Source organism: Neophocaena asiaeorientalis, unplaced genomic scaffold, assembly GCF_003031525.2.
Source record: "Neophocaena asiaeorientalis asiaeorientalis breed wild unplaced genomic scaffold, Neophocaena_asiaeorientalis_V1.1 scaffold342, whole genome shotgun sequence".
NCBI lineage: Eukaryota > Metazoa > Chordata > Mammalia > Artiodactyla > Phocoenidae > Neophocaena > Neophocaena asiaeorientalis.
The window spans coordinates 4665690-4681850 of NW_020174037.1; the positions used below are offsets into that span (position 1 = coordinate 4665690).

At 42.1% G+C, this 16161-nt stretch overlaps 1 protein-coding gene across 4 annotated transcripts in view; it reads right to left on the bottom strand.

Moving 5' to 3' along the window:
• TMEM245 (transmembrane protein 245) overlaps window positions 1-13206 on the bottom strand; it is a 97601-nt gene extending 84395 nt beyond the window's left edge. For all 4 annotated transcript variants that reach the window (XM_024753659.1, XM_024753660.1, XM_024753661.1 and 1 more), the window contains exons 1-3: window positions 12595-13206; window positions 2934-3051; window positions 1298-1399 (exon numbers count right to left, since the gene is read on the bottom strand). In XM_024753659.1, coding sequence (XP_024609427.1) covers window positions 1298-1399; window positions 2934-3051; window positions 12595-13182 — 808 coding nt within the window. In that variant the 5' untranslated portion in view covers window positions 13183-13206. The remainder of the gene's footprint in view (window positions 1-1297; window positions 1400-2933; window positions 3052-12594) is intronic.
• Between the last annotated feature and the right edge of the window lie 2955 nt (window positions 13207-16161).

Sequence of the window (16161 nt, forward strand, 5' to 3'; positions counted from 1 at the left end):
CGTTGCAGCTGTATTTATAATAGTCAGGACATGGAAGCAACCTAAGTGCCCATCGACAGATGAATGGATAAAGAAGATGTGGCACATATATACAATGGAATATTACTCAGCCATAAATAGAAATGAAATTGAATTATTTGTAGTGAGGTGGATGGACCTAGAGTCTGTCATATAGAGTGAAGTAAGTCAGAAAGAAAAAGACAAATACTGTATGCTAACACATATATATGGAATTTAAGAAAAAAAAAGTCATGAAGAACCTAGGGGTAAGACAGGAATAAAGACGCAGACCTACTGGAGAACGGACTTGAGGTTATGGGGAGGGGGAAGGGTGAGCTGTGACAGGGCGAGAGAGAGTCGTGGACATATACACACTAACAAACGTAGTAAAGTAGATACCTAGTGGGAAGCAGCCGCATGGCACAGGGATATTGGCTCGGTGCTTTGTGACAGCCTGGAGGGGTGGGATAGGGAGGGGGGGAGGGAGGGAGACGCAAGAGGGAAGACATGTGGGAACATATGTATATGTATAACTGATTCACTTTGTTATAAAGCAGAAACTAACACACCATTGTAAAGCAATTATACCCCAATAAAGATGTTAAAAAATAAATAAAAATCCAAAAAAAAACAAAAAACAAAAAACCTATGGGATGCAAAAGCACTTCTAAGAGGGCAGTTTATAGCAATAAATACCTTCATTAAGAAAAAAGAAAGATCTCAAATAAATAACCTAACTTTATGTAGCTGCTTAATGGGCACAGCACTTTCCTTTAGGGTGATGAAGATGTCTTGGAACTAGATGGAAGTAATGGATGCACAACACTGTGAATGTACTAAATGCCACTTTAAAATGGTTAATGGGGGCTTCCCTGGTGGCGCAGTGGTTGAGAGTCCGCCTGCCGATGCAGGGGACACAGGTTCGTGCCCCGGTCCGGGAGGATCCCACATGCCGCGGAGCGGCTGGGCCCGTGAGCCATGGCCGCTGAGCCTGCGCGTCTGGAGCGTGTGCTCCGCAACGGGAGAGGCCACAACAGTGAGAGGCCCGCGTACCGCAAAAAAAAAAAAAAAAAAAAGGTTAATGATTAATTTTATGTTATATGAATTAAACCTCAATTAAAAATGCAAAAAAGGGGGGTGGAAATGGTCTAACCATCTAAAATATTTGAAAGAAATTTATTTTCTGTTCAGAAAATACCACCAATTTAAAGCAGTTCATCATAGTATGTTTTTTAAATAAAGTTATTCTCCCAAATACTTCTTAAGAGTAACATTAAAAGAATGCCGTATTTCTTACCAGAAGACTCTTTTCCATTCTGTTTTTCATAGAGGGTGCCCACAGACATCAGGAAAACAATAACCAGGAATACCGGAATTCTCCATGAGCCAGCCAAGGATGCTGCAAATTATTAAGAATTAACATCTTTAGTGAAATAAAAATCTAGCACTTGTCTTTAAAAGACTCAGTTTAGTAGACTGACAGAACAATTTGGCAAATATGTTAATAACAGAATTGTTTTACAGGGAAAAAATTTTTTAAAAGGCAACTGAAACCTCAATTCAGGGCTCCTCTCAGGAAGTCCAGCCCTGCTCTCAGAGGCCCTGGTCTAAAGGATTGGGTATGTGCCAGCTTACCTTTAAGAGGCTTGTATCACCTGAAGAATCAAGTCCATTCTAAAGCATATCCAGTGTTGAAGACCATCAAACCCCCTGTTTAACCCCCGAATGACCTGCATCAGGCACAGAACTTTAAGTCATGGTGCCTGACTTGATTTCCCAGAAATACCACTGGGTGTGAACTCTACCTCTCAAGAAAGGGTGGAATGGCCCACAAGAGCACAGCAAAAAGCTTTAATGTATCCTCAGTGTACAGAGCAAAAATGCTAACAAGTGGCCAAGGATCAAAAGCCTCTGCATTTCCCTGAGTTGGTCTACAGCCTTACGAACATACCTGCCTGCCTCCCTCCTCTACTCTACCTTCCCCAAATTCGAAATGAGTCCCATCAGACATTAGGGGATCTTGTTGAGAAACTCCTTTAGCATTCCAAGTCAGCAGAGCTAGAAAGTAATGCTTTGTTCCATATCAGACTCTAAGCAAAGACATACTTTCAACCAACTCTGGTTTTTATTTTATTTTTAACAATAAGTAGCTCTAAAAACTACTACTAATAGGCTACCTACTGCTCTAGGTTACTGAATTTCGTTTTTAAATTAGAACTTGATGTTTCCATATAGTTAAGACTTGGAGGTAAATGAGTCCCTGAAAAATCACTCTACAACATCCTGGCAGCCACTCAGCTAACAGTGAAGAGTCTCAAATAACGGGGAACTCATTACTCTGAGCAGCTCTGACACTGATCATCCTTATGTTGACCAGAGACTTGCCTCTCTGAAGCTGCTCGTTGCTCTGACAACTCTCCCAAATGGCTACAGAGACCTGTTTAAACCACTCTTTCACAATCCTTCAAATACCTGAAACCGGCTTCCATATTTGGTATCTTCCTCACCTCTACCTCCTCCCCACCCCTGCAGCCCCAGTGCCCTTCTCTTATGGAGAGTAAACATCTCTGGTTCCCTTAAGAGTTTCTCTCACATGATTTTGAGCACCTCTTATCATCCTTGACTGCTTAGCTGTATCCTCCCTAAGTAAGACACTCAGAAACAGCCATGAAAGTCCAAGTGTGCTCTACTTTATAAGATATATTTATTTTTAAAAGACCTTTTTGAAAATGAACATTCCATATAATTAAAAGTAGATATTTTAAAGTACAATATTTTCATTCAAGATTAATGAAAGATTAAGGCAGAATATTCTGAAGGATTATTTTAAAGAATTTTAAACGCAACACATAAAACTTCAAAAAATTCACTTTGATTCACACGGTCAGCCTCCGCTGACCTTAAGCTAGACTTTCTTAGAAAAAGGGACCCACCTAAATGAAAAAGCAACATAATCCAGACAGGAATTGAAACTGCTCTCAAGTAGCGTTCAGTGCTTGCATTCCACTTGAATGAAACAGTCAACACATAGCCAACTACCAAGGTCCAGATCTTAAATAAATGAAATATAGACACAGTTGTAAAATATTTACACATGCAATAAACATACAATTATACAAAACTTGCAAGCATCTACATAGCATGAGAGCTGTGGATACAACACAGATGACGGTTGGTGGTGCTAAAGGGAGTGTGCATAGGTTTTCCTCCTCTGCTTAGATAAATCAAGTTTGGAAATAAACACGTTTGAAATCCCATGCAGTGATATTATTTAAATATCTTTAACAAAAAATACATAAATATAGTTTTAATTTAAGATATGTTAAAGTTCAAAAACTATTATATGCATAAAGATACTTACGATAAAATATTCAATTTTTAAGCCATGGATTTAAATTAAGCGCTTCACCTTGTGGAATTCTTAAAGTTTTCTCTGTAGATTAATATTTACAAAAGAAAAGAAAAAACAAGAGCGAATTCCCTGGTGGTACACTGGTTAGGACTCCATGCTTCCACTGCCAGGGACCCAGGTTCCATCCCTGGTCAGGGAACTAAGATCCCGCAAGCCGGTGTTACCATGAAAAGAATTTTTTAAAAGCTAAAAAGAAGGCAGCCAGCTGAAGTGTGACCCTGCTGAAATAATCTTGGTAACAGATGGTTAGAGTCCAGAGTTATACTCAGTTGAAGACGTGTAGCTGAAAAAAATATTACCAGAGGAAGAAACAGCGAGACTTGAGAACAGAAGAACCAGCCAGAGTCCCCCTCCTCAGTTTTCCCTACAGTAAAACTAAATGACTCTAGTAATCACAAAGCATCCTACACAGAAACTCTCTAATAACCTCATATTTTAATAGAACATACACAAAAGATGGAAAGAATACAAAACCTAGAACAAATGTGAGCACCAAGAATTTATTAAAACAACCTGAACCTTGAAAAAAAAATAGGCAAATTAAAACAAAAAAAGGACTTTATGCTGTAATTCAGAGAGTGAAGAAAAAGGAACTGATCTGGTTACTACAAAAGCCAGAAAAAAACTACCTCCTACTTTATTTTGATCATATCTTCAAAATACTCTTCGGGTCTTAAAAATGTTTATAGCTTCAGACCTGAGAATTCAGCTTTGGGACCTTACTAAATAATGATAAATTCTGAAAAAGGGTTAAAAATAAAGAAGCTCATCACAGACTAATTTAGAACACTGAAAAGTTGATAACCTAAAAGTTCAATAACTGGGAAGTGGTTAGCTCTGGATGAGTCACTCAGTAAAATGTTATGCAATCATTAAAACAGGCTTTTTTAAACAAAGACTATATAACTTAAAATATTCCTAAGATATTATTAAGGAAAAAGCAAAATTAAAAAACACATGTGACATGAGTATATCTACTGTATGGTGGAGGAGGGGGAGTAAATGTACTAAAAAGTTGTATTTAGGTGATAAGATTTTGTTTTCCCCTTTTCCTTTTCTCTATATTTTCCAAATTGCCTTTAATGAGCACTAGTTCTTTTATAATGAAAAGGATATTAAAATATTTTTCTTCAAGCAACTAATAAGATGAAATATTAAAGAGATCTTAAGCCCCAGATATATGAGCACATGGGAAGTGAGACTACAGCTGCTTCCAAAAAGTTCAAGCTTGTAGGACCATACACATTTAACCCTGGGAATTTAGAGAATTTGAGATATGACTATAGAGCTCAGAACAAAATCTGAGTGTAGTAACAGTACACTTATGTAACACTTTGTCTTGTTCTAATACTTTAAATACATGAACTCATTTAATCCTCATAACCACAGGAAAAAAGTAACATTATCACTCCCATTTTAGAGATGAAAGAAACTGATACTTCAGAGAGGTGACTTGCACAAGGTCACACAGCTAAAAAGTGACAGAGTCGGGATAGATGGGTTCAAGGCCTCTGGGGCAGCAGACTTAGCCTTGGACAGGCAGTGAGACGGGAGGAAAATCCAGGTAGAAAGACAGCCAAGGCCAAAAAGCTTTGAAAGGATACCACCCAATCAATATCTTAAAGATGGAAGAGAAATCAGTCAGAAGTCTCTCTTCTAGAACCCTGTCCTCCTGCCTCCAGGGGACATGGGTTCAATCCCTGGTCGGGGAACTAAGATCCCACATGCTGCAGGGCAACTAAGCCCACGCACCTCAACTAGAGAGAGAAAACCTGCACGCCACAACTAGAGAGAAGCCCGTGCACCACAACGGAAGATCCCGCATGCCACAACGAAGATCCCGCGTGCTGCAACTAAGACCCGATGCAGCCAAAAAATAAAACATAAATAAATACTATTTTTTAAAAAAGCAAGAAAAAAGAAGTGACAGAGTCAGGATTAGAACCCAGGAACCTGGCTCCAGAATCTGCTTTCTTAACAATAAGAAGAATAAAGGGTAGTGCCAGAAAAATAAAGAGGAAAAGCTGCTCCAGTATTCACAAGGGAAAATAAAAAGTTGATTTTGATGACTACAAATTGCTGAAATTTAAAAAGAAAATGATCCTCAGCAAGTGGATGGTCTTCAGCAGTATGCTACACAGGGGTAATCAGCCCTGCCTTATTAAACATGTAGTCAGTAATTTAGATGAAAGACTAGAAGGCATATTAGCCGAACTTGTAGATTACACAAAATTGGGAATAGTCAATATAAATGACTCAAAAAGATATCCTGAAATTAGAACAATGGGCTAAACAAATAAGATTAAATTTAATAGAGAGAAATGCAAAGTTCTGCTTTTAGGTTCAAAACTCATCTATACGAGTATAGAATGGGAAGAGGATAGCTGGTCAGAAATGTAACTGGCATGAATGCCTATTAATAAAAGTACAATACATCAGGGAAAGTGATTGTTTCAGTGACTTACACTATCAAACCACAGTGACAATAAAATTCAGACTGGGAAAGGAAATGGAAACCACAACATAGGAGACACAGATACAGCTGGGGAAAAAACTGTTCAGCTTAGAAAAGAGAAGGAAATAAGATTTGATAGCTACCTTCAAATAGCTGGGGAAATGTCATCTGAGAGAGGAACAGACTTAATTATCTGTGGTTCTGAGGGCAGAAATAATAGGTGGAAATTAGGAAGCAACATATTTCAGCTTTATATAATAAATTTTTCTAATAAACTATAGATGTCTAAAAAGGGAATGAGCTACCATCGCTAAAAGTCTGAGCAAAAGCTGACTGGAAGTCAGGCATGACAAAGTAGGAGAGTGTGCCCTCAGTGAGAAGCTGAACTAGAGGATCACAGAAGGATATACTTTCAGATTTTAAGCCTATGATACTTTTCAACCAATCTTCAAGAAGTTTTTGTTTCTTATCTGTATTCATAAGGAACGAGTATCACTCGCAAGGAGAGGAAAAAAATGAGAGACTGCATACTTGAGATTTTTTCAAAGAAACTCATGATCTAAAGAGAGGTATGTGTTTTCACCCAGTAAACCTGAAACTCACAGATAACCTCATTTCAGTTTAAAATAACAACTTATTAAATATACTCCCCAACTCCACGTCTACAAATTTGGTTTACAGAAGAACTACACACTGTGCAGATATAAAAATGTTCACTGTGGCAGTTTAAAATATTAAACAAATTAAATGTCATTTTATAGGAGACTGTTTAAATTATGGATCTCCAAAAATGAAATAATTATTCAGACTTTCAAAAGTGTGATAAATAACTTTATTCAATGACACAGTGTGAATTTATGCATATGTACGTTTATAATGGTGAAAATATACTCACCAAAATGTTAAAAAATATTGTCTCTGAATGGTTGGATTTCAGGGGGTAAGTCGCATCTTTACACTTCAAGTATTGAATTTTCTTCTAAGAGGAGTATTATCTTTATAAATAGTAAATGTCTTTACTTAAAAAAAAAATCTTTTGACTTTTTTTCAGTATTTTCAAGAGTTTCCTCAGAAAAAATTCACAGAATATTATTAGTTGAAAAAGTATGGTCATTTATAAAAACACTTTAAAGTTTCTATTAAACCATAATGATTTTACAGTTACCAATGTTTATCAGATACTAATACAAATTCAGTGCTAAAATAATTTGGTAGGAACACTTTCTAAAAGGCATCCAGAAAAAAAAAAAACGTTAGACTACGCTACTATTAAAAAGAAAGAAGTATATCTGAAAGTACTATCAAGGAAAGATATCCACAATACAATGATAATGAAAGAGCAATGATAAAAGAAAGAGAATTTTATATATATATATATATATATATATACATAAAACTTTTGTTTTAAAAAACAAAACCCCTATACTTTATACATTCACATAGGTGTAGAAATAAATTTAGAAGGCTATTCACCAGTTAACAACAGTAATACCTATACAGTGGGAAGAGAAAAGAGACAATTCACTTTTACCATATAAACTTACATGCTGCTTAAATTTTTTTATGTATATAACAAGCATGTTCTACTTGAGTCAATATTTTAAATCGCTAAATATTCTTTAACTTACTGAAAATAAGGATGTGTACACTCAAATTTCACACATAATTTCCAGTATGGATTCCTATAAGTGTGCCTTTATGAGAGCTTTTTATTTCTGTCTCTCTCAGAGAAAACCTGTTCAAGTATGAATTTTCTTCCAGGAATAAATCAGTGAGCCACAGTTTAAAAAGAAGGCATACTTTCCCAAACTATGTTCTTCAGAGCAATGTGTCTGATCTTTTCAAAATATACATTCAATACTCATTTTAAAGCACCAATGTGTGCTAGATACTTAAGACTGTCCATAAAAACTGGCAACATTTATTTAGCACTACAAGTAAAGCAAACTAATAAACAATCACATTTTCCTTTCATTTGACTTATTAACCACATATACTTTTCTGATTAAATAAGATACTAAATGCATAAAACATAAGTAGACTTTGCCCTATAGACTATGTCTTTGTTTTATTTATTGTCATCTGGGTATTAACTGGAAAAGCAACTTGGCTTGCTTCTATTGCATGATTTTGCAGAACAGTTTCCTAAGTCTTTTACAGAGAGAATAAAACTACTTATTTCTTCCCAACTTATGGAGCCACAGCCCTCATCAGCTACTGCTTCGGGTACTTCATTCTCCTTTAAAACTTCATTCTCGGGCTTCCCTGGTTGCGCAGTGGTTGAGTGTCCGCCTTCCGATGCAGGGGACACGGGTTCATGCCCCGGTCCGGGAAGATCCCACATGCCGCGGTGCGGCTAGGCCCGTAAGCCATGGCCGCTGAGCCTGCGCGTCCGGAGCCTGTGCTCCGCAACGGGAGAGGCCACAACGGTGAGAGGCCCGCATACCACACACACACAAAAAAACCTCATTCTCCTTTATTCTAATTTGAAAACTTTGTTCTCTTCATGGTGTGGCAACTTAAGAGTCAAGACTCTTTTATAATCAAAGTCTTTAACTGAGAAAGAACCTAAGTACCGGAAACTTTCCTCCTTACTGTTGCCAGGCAAGTAAAACATCCCAGGAGTAGGCCTGGCCGGCTGGCTAATGTGCATTTCCCAAGAGCCTTGCTGGCAGTACTACCAAACTCTGGGGATCTATCTGTAAAACTGAATATCCAGGAACCTTAGAAATCATCCAAGCTAACCCCACACTTCACGCAACTAGAGTTGAGTAGCCCAGAGACGGGCCCTGGTCTGTCCAAGGTCACAAAGCAAGCTACTAACAGAGCTCTGTTTAGAATTTACACTCTTATCTTTCAGCCACTGTTCCTTCCACTTCATGCTTCTTTATAAAGTAAAATGGAAACAATGTGATCAGAGACCATGGAGAAAACAAATCTATTACTACTGCAAAAACTGTAAATGTCTTCAAAACGTTCTAACAAGTCTGAACTAAAGGAGAGAAGAAGACCCAAAACACTCCCAGCAAAGAAAAATGGTGGAGCAGGAAGGCTAGATTTTTAGATTTATCTTGACAGCTCTACACCAAGGAAAGATGCCAAGGACCCTAAGGACTGAGTTATATGTGAGGTTGCTGCAACAGATGATTTTTTTTAAGTGTTTAGACATCACTAAGTCAGCACAATACTCTAATATATTTGAAACTGTTTTTAAAAATTGCTCACATCATGGATGGTTACTCTTTCACTTGCAAGCAGGATGGAGAATTAGCAGAAAAGAGCTAGGAGACTGAAGGAACCCCAAAGTGAGGTGAACAGGACCTGAACTGGAAGGATAAACTGGTAACAAAGGAAAACACAGGTAGTAAAGACATTACAAAGGGGCTTCCCCGGTGGCGCAGTGGTTGAGAGTCCGCCTGCCGATGCAGGGGACACGGGTTCGTGCCCCGGTCCGGGAAGATCCCACATGCCGCGGAGCGGCTGGGCCCGTGAGCCATGGCCGCTGAGCCTGCGCGTCCGGAGCCTGTGCTCCGCAACGGGAGAGGCCACAACAGCGAGAGGCCCGCGTACCTCAAAAAAAAAAAAAAAGACATTACAAAGGAAAACGGGATAGGACTTGGAAATAACAGATACAAGGATAAGAGAGATGACTAAGGTTTCTAGATGACTAGAATCCAGGGGCCTTTGGGGGAATATGTGTGGTTAGTCCAATCCTGATATTCTTCTGTTTTTTTTCCCTGAAAACTAAAATCAATTTATACTATAAATAAATAAACACAATGTATTGGGGGAAAGCTTTTAAAAATCTTTGTTGAAGGCTCTGATGACAAAGGGCCTTCCACTGCTGACAGGTCTGTTGAGTAGCATTCACTGACAAAATGAAGAGATCAATCTCTAAATCTCACCTGAGAAATTCCTGCCTCCTACTTCACATGACTGTTGTGAGAATGAAATAACACACACGAAAGTGCCTACCAGTACATGGTAGATGCTCAAAAGCTGGATCTTAAATGCATGAATTGTCAGCTCTCCAAAACGTAGATTTCCTTAAATTCACTTTTCTCTCTACCTCCCCCAGCCATACCTCTCAACAGCAGCAGGCCCCAATTTACAGGTTGTTTAGAAAGCATAAGGACTCTTTTTCTATGACAGGCAGCCCTTCTTGGGCTCACAAAACCAAACCAGATGTGAACTATGACAAAAAAGTTATAGAGAGGGCGCCCTACCCAGTCACAGGACCTTTCACTTGTCAGGCCTTAATCAGCGCTCCTGACTGAGCAGTGAGCACTCCCTGTCTCCGCTTCCCAGGTACACTTTTAGCTCACCTCCATCCAACCACCCGCTCCTGAGAACTGCTTCAAGAAAACACAGCCGCAAGCTTCTCTCCAACTCAGATCAACCTCAGTTTAGGCTCCCTACTCACTTCTAATTAACTCATGCTGTGTCGTTTATAATGGGGTTTTTTACCCCTTCCTCCCTTGCCCCCATCGCTTTAGGCAAACAGCTGAGTTTCAAGCCTTTTCAAAATTATTAATTGGCTTGACCTTCCTTCCCCTCTTCTAACGTAATCAATCTTGGCCCTTACTTCTCTTCTGCTCATCCACAACCCATTCAAGGGTATGTAAATAAAATACAAGGAAGGGGGGTTTATCTTCAGTAAAAAGATATTCATAGCTCTATACACGGAGATGCAGGCACTTTTTCACAATTATTCAATTCCTCATCTCTTTCCACTATCTGAGAGGGACTGGCAGAAATGCCCAAGTTTCTGCGAATCATGGCAATTTACCCATGTATTCAATTCTTACTTTCCTATGAAAATACAGTGTTCATATATGCTAGGGCTTTCTTTCCTAATTCCCTACAGTTTGGTGGATATGTGACTTGGTCTTGCCTACGGTAATTACAGTAAACTGCATTATCAACAGTCAAAAATGTTAGCAGAATCTAGAAATATGTCTGAATTTGACAAGACTGAATCTCTTGAGGACAGGAATCAAGTTATAGTAACCTTTATATTTCTTAACAGCATATAGTACTCTGCCTTCTATGTAAGAGGCATTCAGTCCACTTAACTGAACCGTGAAACAACAGGTAAAGGAGAAATAACATGGAACTGGGACTCCATAAAGTGAACCCTGGGTTTGTTCAAAGTCTGAGCGACTTTGGGACCATCACATTCTCCGGATCTCAGAAACCTCTCCTGAAGAGCACCAGGCAAGGAGGCAAGAAAGAGTAGGATCACTTCCACCTGACAATCTGCCAAGCCTCAGGAGGTGAAAGAGGGTGCTTCCACATCCCTCTCTCCTACCACAACTGAAATAACCAGGGCTCTTGGAGGCCAAGGATTCTGTCTGATAACTTAGCAGTTACACACACAAGCAGCATCCCAAAATTATGGATGAGGTGCTCCCCAGTACCTTGCAATACCCTGCTGGCCCATAATTGATGGGTAATGAACATTCATCTGTGTGTCTGTCATCTCCATAAGAATATGCTCACATATGATTATATGTACCTTGAACACAGAGCCTGCACCTTACTCCGTTTAAAGCCCTCACAAAGCCCAGTACCTAACAACATACTCAATCAACTTTTAACTTGAACTGAGAGGTTGTATGGATAGAGCAAGAGCAGACAGGAGTTCTGGAATCAATCACCAACTCTACCAATAACCTCAGGCAAGTCAAAACCTTGCTTGACAGATAAAGGGAATTATTTTGCAACTTGACATCAAGGTGCACTGAACACTGACAAAAGTGAATACATTTATTTTTCAATGGTACTGCTTACTGATGAAATAGCATTCTTATGCATTAAACATCCACTTGTTTTTAACAGTCCCCAGTGAAATATTTGGATCATTAACTGATCTACAATCTGGTCTGAGTTAGGAAATGTGTCACTAGATTATGCTTGAAATCCCTTCCAACTCTCAAGCTCCGTGATTTTCTAAGAATAAGCTCAGATGATCCAAGAATCACAAATATACCTTTCCTTCACCCAGTCTGCCGAAGTAATCCAGGCGGGAGAAGAATGTTGCACAGCAGTCCCTGCACAATGTAAGCAGTTCCCAAGAATAGACTGTGGTGAGAAAGGCCCACGAGGCTCAGCAACCAGGTAGGGGCCTGGCACAAAGTACATTGAAATCACCTGAACTGAGAGGCAGCTCTGAGCTATTAAGAAAGATTTGTTCTAGGACTTGAGAAACTTGCGTCAACCAGTGCCCTCTTTGTGCCCAGCTAGCCCTAGCCTGGTAAGAAGTCACCTCTCCTATCTGTAGGATGACAGGTTGGATTAGAATCTCTAAGGTCCCTTCCAGGAAAGTCCCACGTGAGCAGAACTAAGGTGGTGGAGCACCCACTCTCCCTGATCAGGAGTAAATTCATGTCCACCTACCGATGCACTGAAGCCCCTACCTGCAAAGGGGAACAGCGATTCCTCACAGGGCACACGCCCCGCTAAGTGGTTCCGTTAGGACGGGGGCGGGGAACGGGGAGACTGTTTCAAACCGCACCCGCACTTTGGAAGGAAGTGCGCCAAGTTCCTAGGGTGCACGGGAAGGAAGGCTGAGACGGACACTGCCTGCAGCGCAGGTCTGGATCTCTGGCCGCCCCTGCATCGTGCGGAGGGCTTGGCAGGATCGCACCCCAGCGAGCTGCGGGTGTGGTGAGGGGCACTGCGCGCTCGCCGGGACCGCCCAGGGCCCGGGCCGAGGCTCACTCACCCACAGGCTGCTGAAGTAGTCCAGCCCGCGGCAGATGAACGCGCCGGCGTGCGCCAGCAGCACCTGCACGCCCAGGTAGCTGCCCAGGCTGTAGAGGCCGTAGAGAAGCGGGCCGCCGGCGCCGAGCAGCAGCAGCAGGCGGCGGCGGCGCAGCGCCTGCTCGCCCAAGGCCTCCACGCCGTAGTCTGCGAAGCAGATCGGCAGCAGCAGCGCGGCCAGCACGATGGGCGTGTGCGCGCGGTGCAGGCGCTGCAGCCAGTGGCGGCCTAGCCGCGTCAGCGAGCTCTTGAAGGGGTGCAGGAAGGTGCCGCACAGCACGGCCCACAGCAGCGGCCGCAGGAAGGCCTCCAGGATAAAGTAGACGAGCACGGCGGCGCCGCAGCACAGGCACACGAACAGCACTGCCCCGGTGTTGTAGAAGGCCTGCTTGATGGGTTTGTCGAAGCGCAGCGCCAGCGCCGCCGTCCGCGGGGTCTCCCCGCAGCCGCTACCGCTGCTGCCCGGCCCGACCGCACGCTGAACCCGCGGCGCCCGGCCCGGGGAGCCCCGCGGACTGGGCGGCTCTTCAGGGGAACCGTCGTCGGCCATGGTACCCCTGCCGCCGCCGCCGCCGCTGCCGAGAGGCGGTACTGGGATGCCTGGCGAGAGGCACGGGCGAGAGGCAGGGCGGGCGGCCCGCGGCATTGTGGAAGTCGTAGTTCCTAGCTGGCCATTGAACGCTTACAGGCCCTTTGGGGAACTACAACTCCCAGAGAGCGTAGAGAGTGCTCCTTCGCCCACGGGCTCCCTTCGTTCATTGGTCCCTGAGGAATCCAGGTAAGAGGTTTCTGGGCTCAGCATCCTAGAAGAGGCAAAAAACAAACAAACAAGCCAACTCCCCCTTCCCATCAATTAAAGTGTTATAATAGTCACAAACTGGGGGGAAAAATGTCAGATAATCTTCCCGAAAAACACCCTGAACTGTCATTAAAAACAACCCAAAACAAAACAAACGAAAAAAGCTACACGCCTCACCCACTGGTTAATGCCAATTTGGGGGGAGGCGGAATCCCCAAAGAGGCACGATGTTAACAGATTTAAAACCCAGGCTGCACATTAGAATCCGTGGGGGAGTACTTATGAAAGACCGATCACCAGATTCTATTTTACTGATTTATTTAATAAACACTTAAAGTGTGTGCTCTGGTGTGCTTGGCGGGATTTTTAAATAGCGGTTACCATATTGCAGCCCCTGTTATAAATGTCTCATCCCCATTAACTCATTTGATCCTTAGAACAACCCTACAAGGAAGGCGGTGTTATTATCCCCACTTTACAAAGAGGAAAACTGAGGCACAGAGAAGTTAAGTACCTTGCCAAGGTACACAGCTCGTAAGTGGCAGAGGCAGGATTCAAACACAGAATCTGGCTCCTAAGTCTATTCTTACGTACTATGTTAATTAATTGGTCTGACAAGGGATCCTTTTAGCATATTTTTTAAAGCTCTTCAGAAGACTCTTTGGCGCAGCTACTGGAACTAAGAGAAATGAAGGCTGAAGCACCAGAAACTCACTAGACTTACATTTATATGGCCTAACGCAAGGCTGGGTTCCTATAGGATTTTGCTCACCCCTCTATGATTGTACTTACTACACTACAGTCAAAGTCAGAGATTCTCATGGGTTTGCTTCATTTCTGTGTCCCCAGCACCTGACACAGCATGGGCCATTCATAGTACAAGTTCAGTGTTTGCTGAGCAAGTGAATGGATGATTTGCTATCCTTTCAAAAAAGCTTGTTTGTACTCCCTATGAGAAATAGTGTTGAAACACTGGGGATGTTTCTGCTATGTATTCCTATGGTTGAGAGCAGAGAAAAAATACTGGGATGTAGGACCTACAAACTAAATTTGAGAGAAGTACACAGAGTCTACTCAAATCTCTAGCTCACAGGACATATGCTTTTAGGCATCCCCTCCAAAATGCAAGGTTACTTGGGTTTTCTTCTTTGGTCCCACACAGCAACTCACTCCAACGACCTCAGGGAAGAACAGCCTCCATGGGCATCCAGGATACAGTGGAGGTGGAATAGATTAAGAGGAGTGAATCAAGCTGACCCTGGGACCACACTGCCTTTGGCCTTCCTGTTGCGTGAACCAATGAATTTCCAACCATTTAAGCCAGTTTCAGTTCAGTTTTACACTTCTTGCAACAGAAAGATTTCTGGCTGATAAAATGATAACATCTACATCACTGGTTGCTGTGAGAATGAAACAGAAGAGTGTGTCTAAAGCAGCAGCACAGTACCTGGGACATGGTAAAAAATCTGACAGTGGCTCTCAGGGTAACTCTTCGTTCTGTCCTAGAGAAGCCAGGAGGCATCTCTTAAACATCAGTCAATGTCCACAGACTCCCAAGGTATCAAGATAACAGCCCCAGAGGTAAAACAAACACAGGTGGGGAGAGGATTCTCCTGGGCTTTGTGTTTATCTTAGAGTGTTTACTTTAAACAAGGTCCAGTGCTTACAGTGGAGTGTGTGCATCACATATAGAGCAGTATGTACAGTGCAGGAGAAGCCATGTGAAAATGTAATCAAACAACATGCATTCAGATTCCAAATCTGAGATACCACTCTCTTTTACTAAGCCCGTAGAAGGCATTGCTAATCAACCACTCAACTCTTTCTCACTGAGCCTAGACACAGCCTCAAAATCCTTCTCAGCAAAGCATTCTAGGGAACCACTACCAACTCCACAAAGTAAGCACCCAAGATGAAACGTATTTGCCTTTTCTACACTTAACTAACCATCCAGCGTCTGAAACTAGATAAAATTGGCAGACTAAGAACACAAATAACTGGTTTAGAAGAAAAGAGTTTGGGAAGCTAAGGTTAGTATGAAAGTGAACAGTTACTAAGAGATTTTTTTCTTACATCTCAATGGCTGAAGAACAAATGATGTAAACAAGTCTGATACCATCAGGCCCTGCCTGACTCCCTAACTACTCCTACTTCTCTCTCCTATTCCTGCACTAGGACACATGCCCCCACTTACAGCACGGGTCCTGCCAGTTCACTGAGTGGAGTATCGCCTTTCCTGCCTCCAGGCTCCTGTTCATCCAGTCTAGGTTCCTGTCCTTCTGGTTTGTACCATTCAGCTATAGCTAACCTTCCAAACCATGTCAATAAGGACAATTTTACCAATTCGTAAAAAGGTCAGTGAAAAAATTATCAAATTGATTCAACCAACCCAGTTGAGACCCATGTACCCAGGAAAAGACCAGATGAGTGAAAGAAAGCTGGACAGTTCTTTTGGGGAAAACACACACACAAAATCCCCCTTTAAAAAAAAGGTCTGCGGGGCTTCCCTGGTGGCGCAGTGGTTGAGAGTCCGCCTGCCGATGCAGGTGACATGGGTTCGTGCCCCGGTCTGGGAGGATCCCACATGCCGCAGAGCGGCTGGGCCCGTGAGCCATGGCCGCTGGGCCTGCGTGTCGGGAGCCTGTGCTCCGCAACCGGAGAGGCCACAACAGTGAGAGGCCCGCATACCACCAAAAAAAAAAAAAAAAAAAAAAGTCTCCAAACAAAATG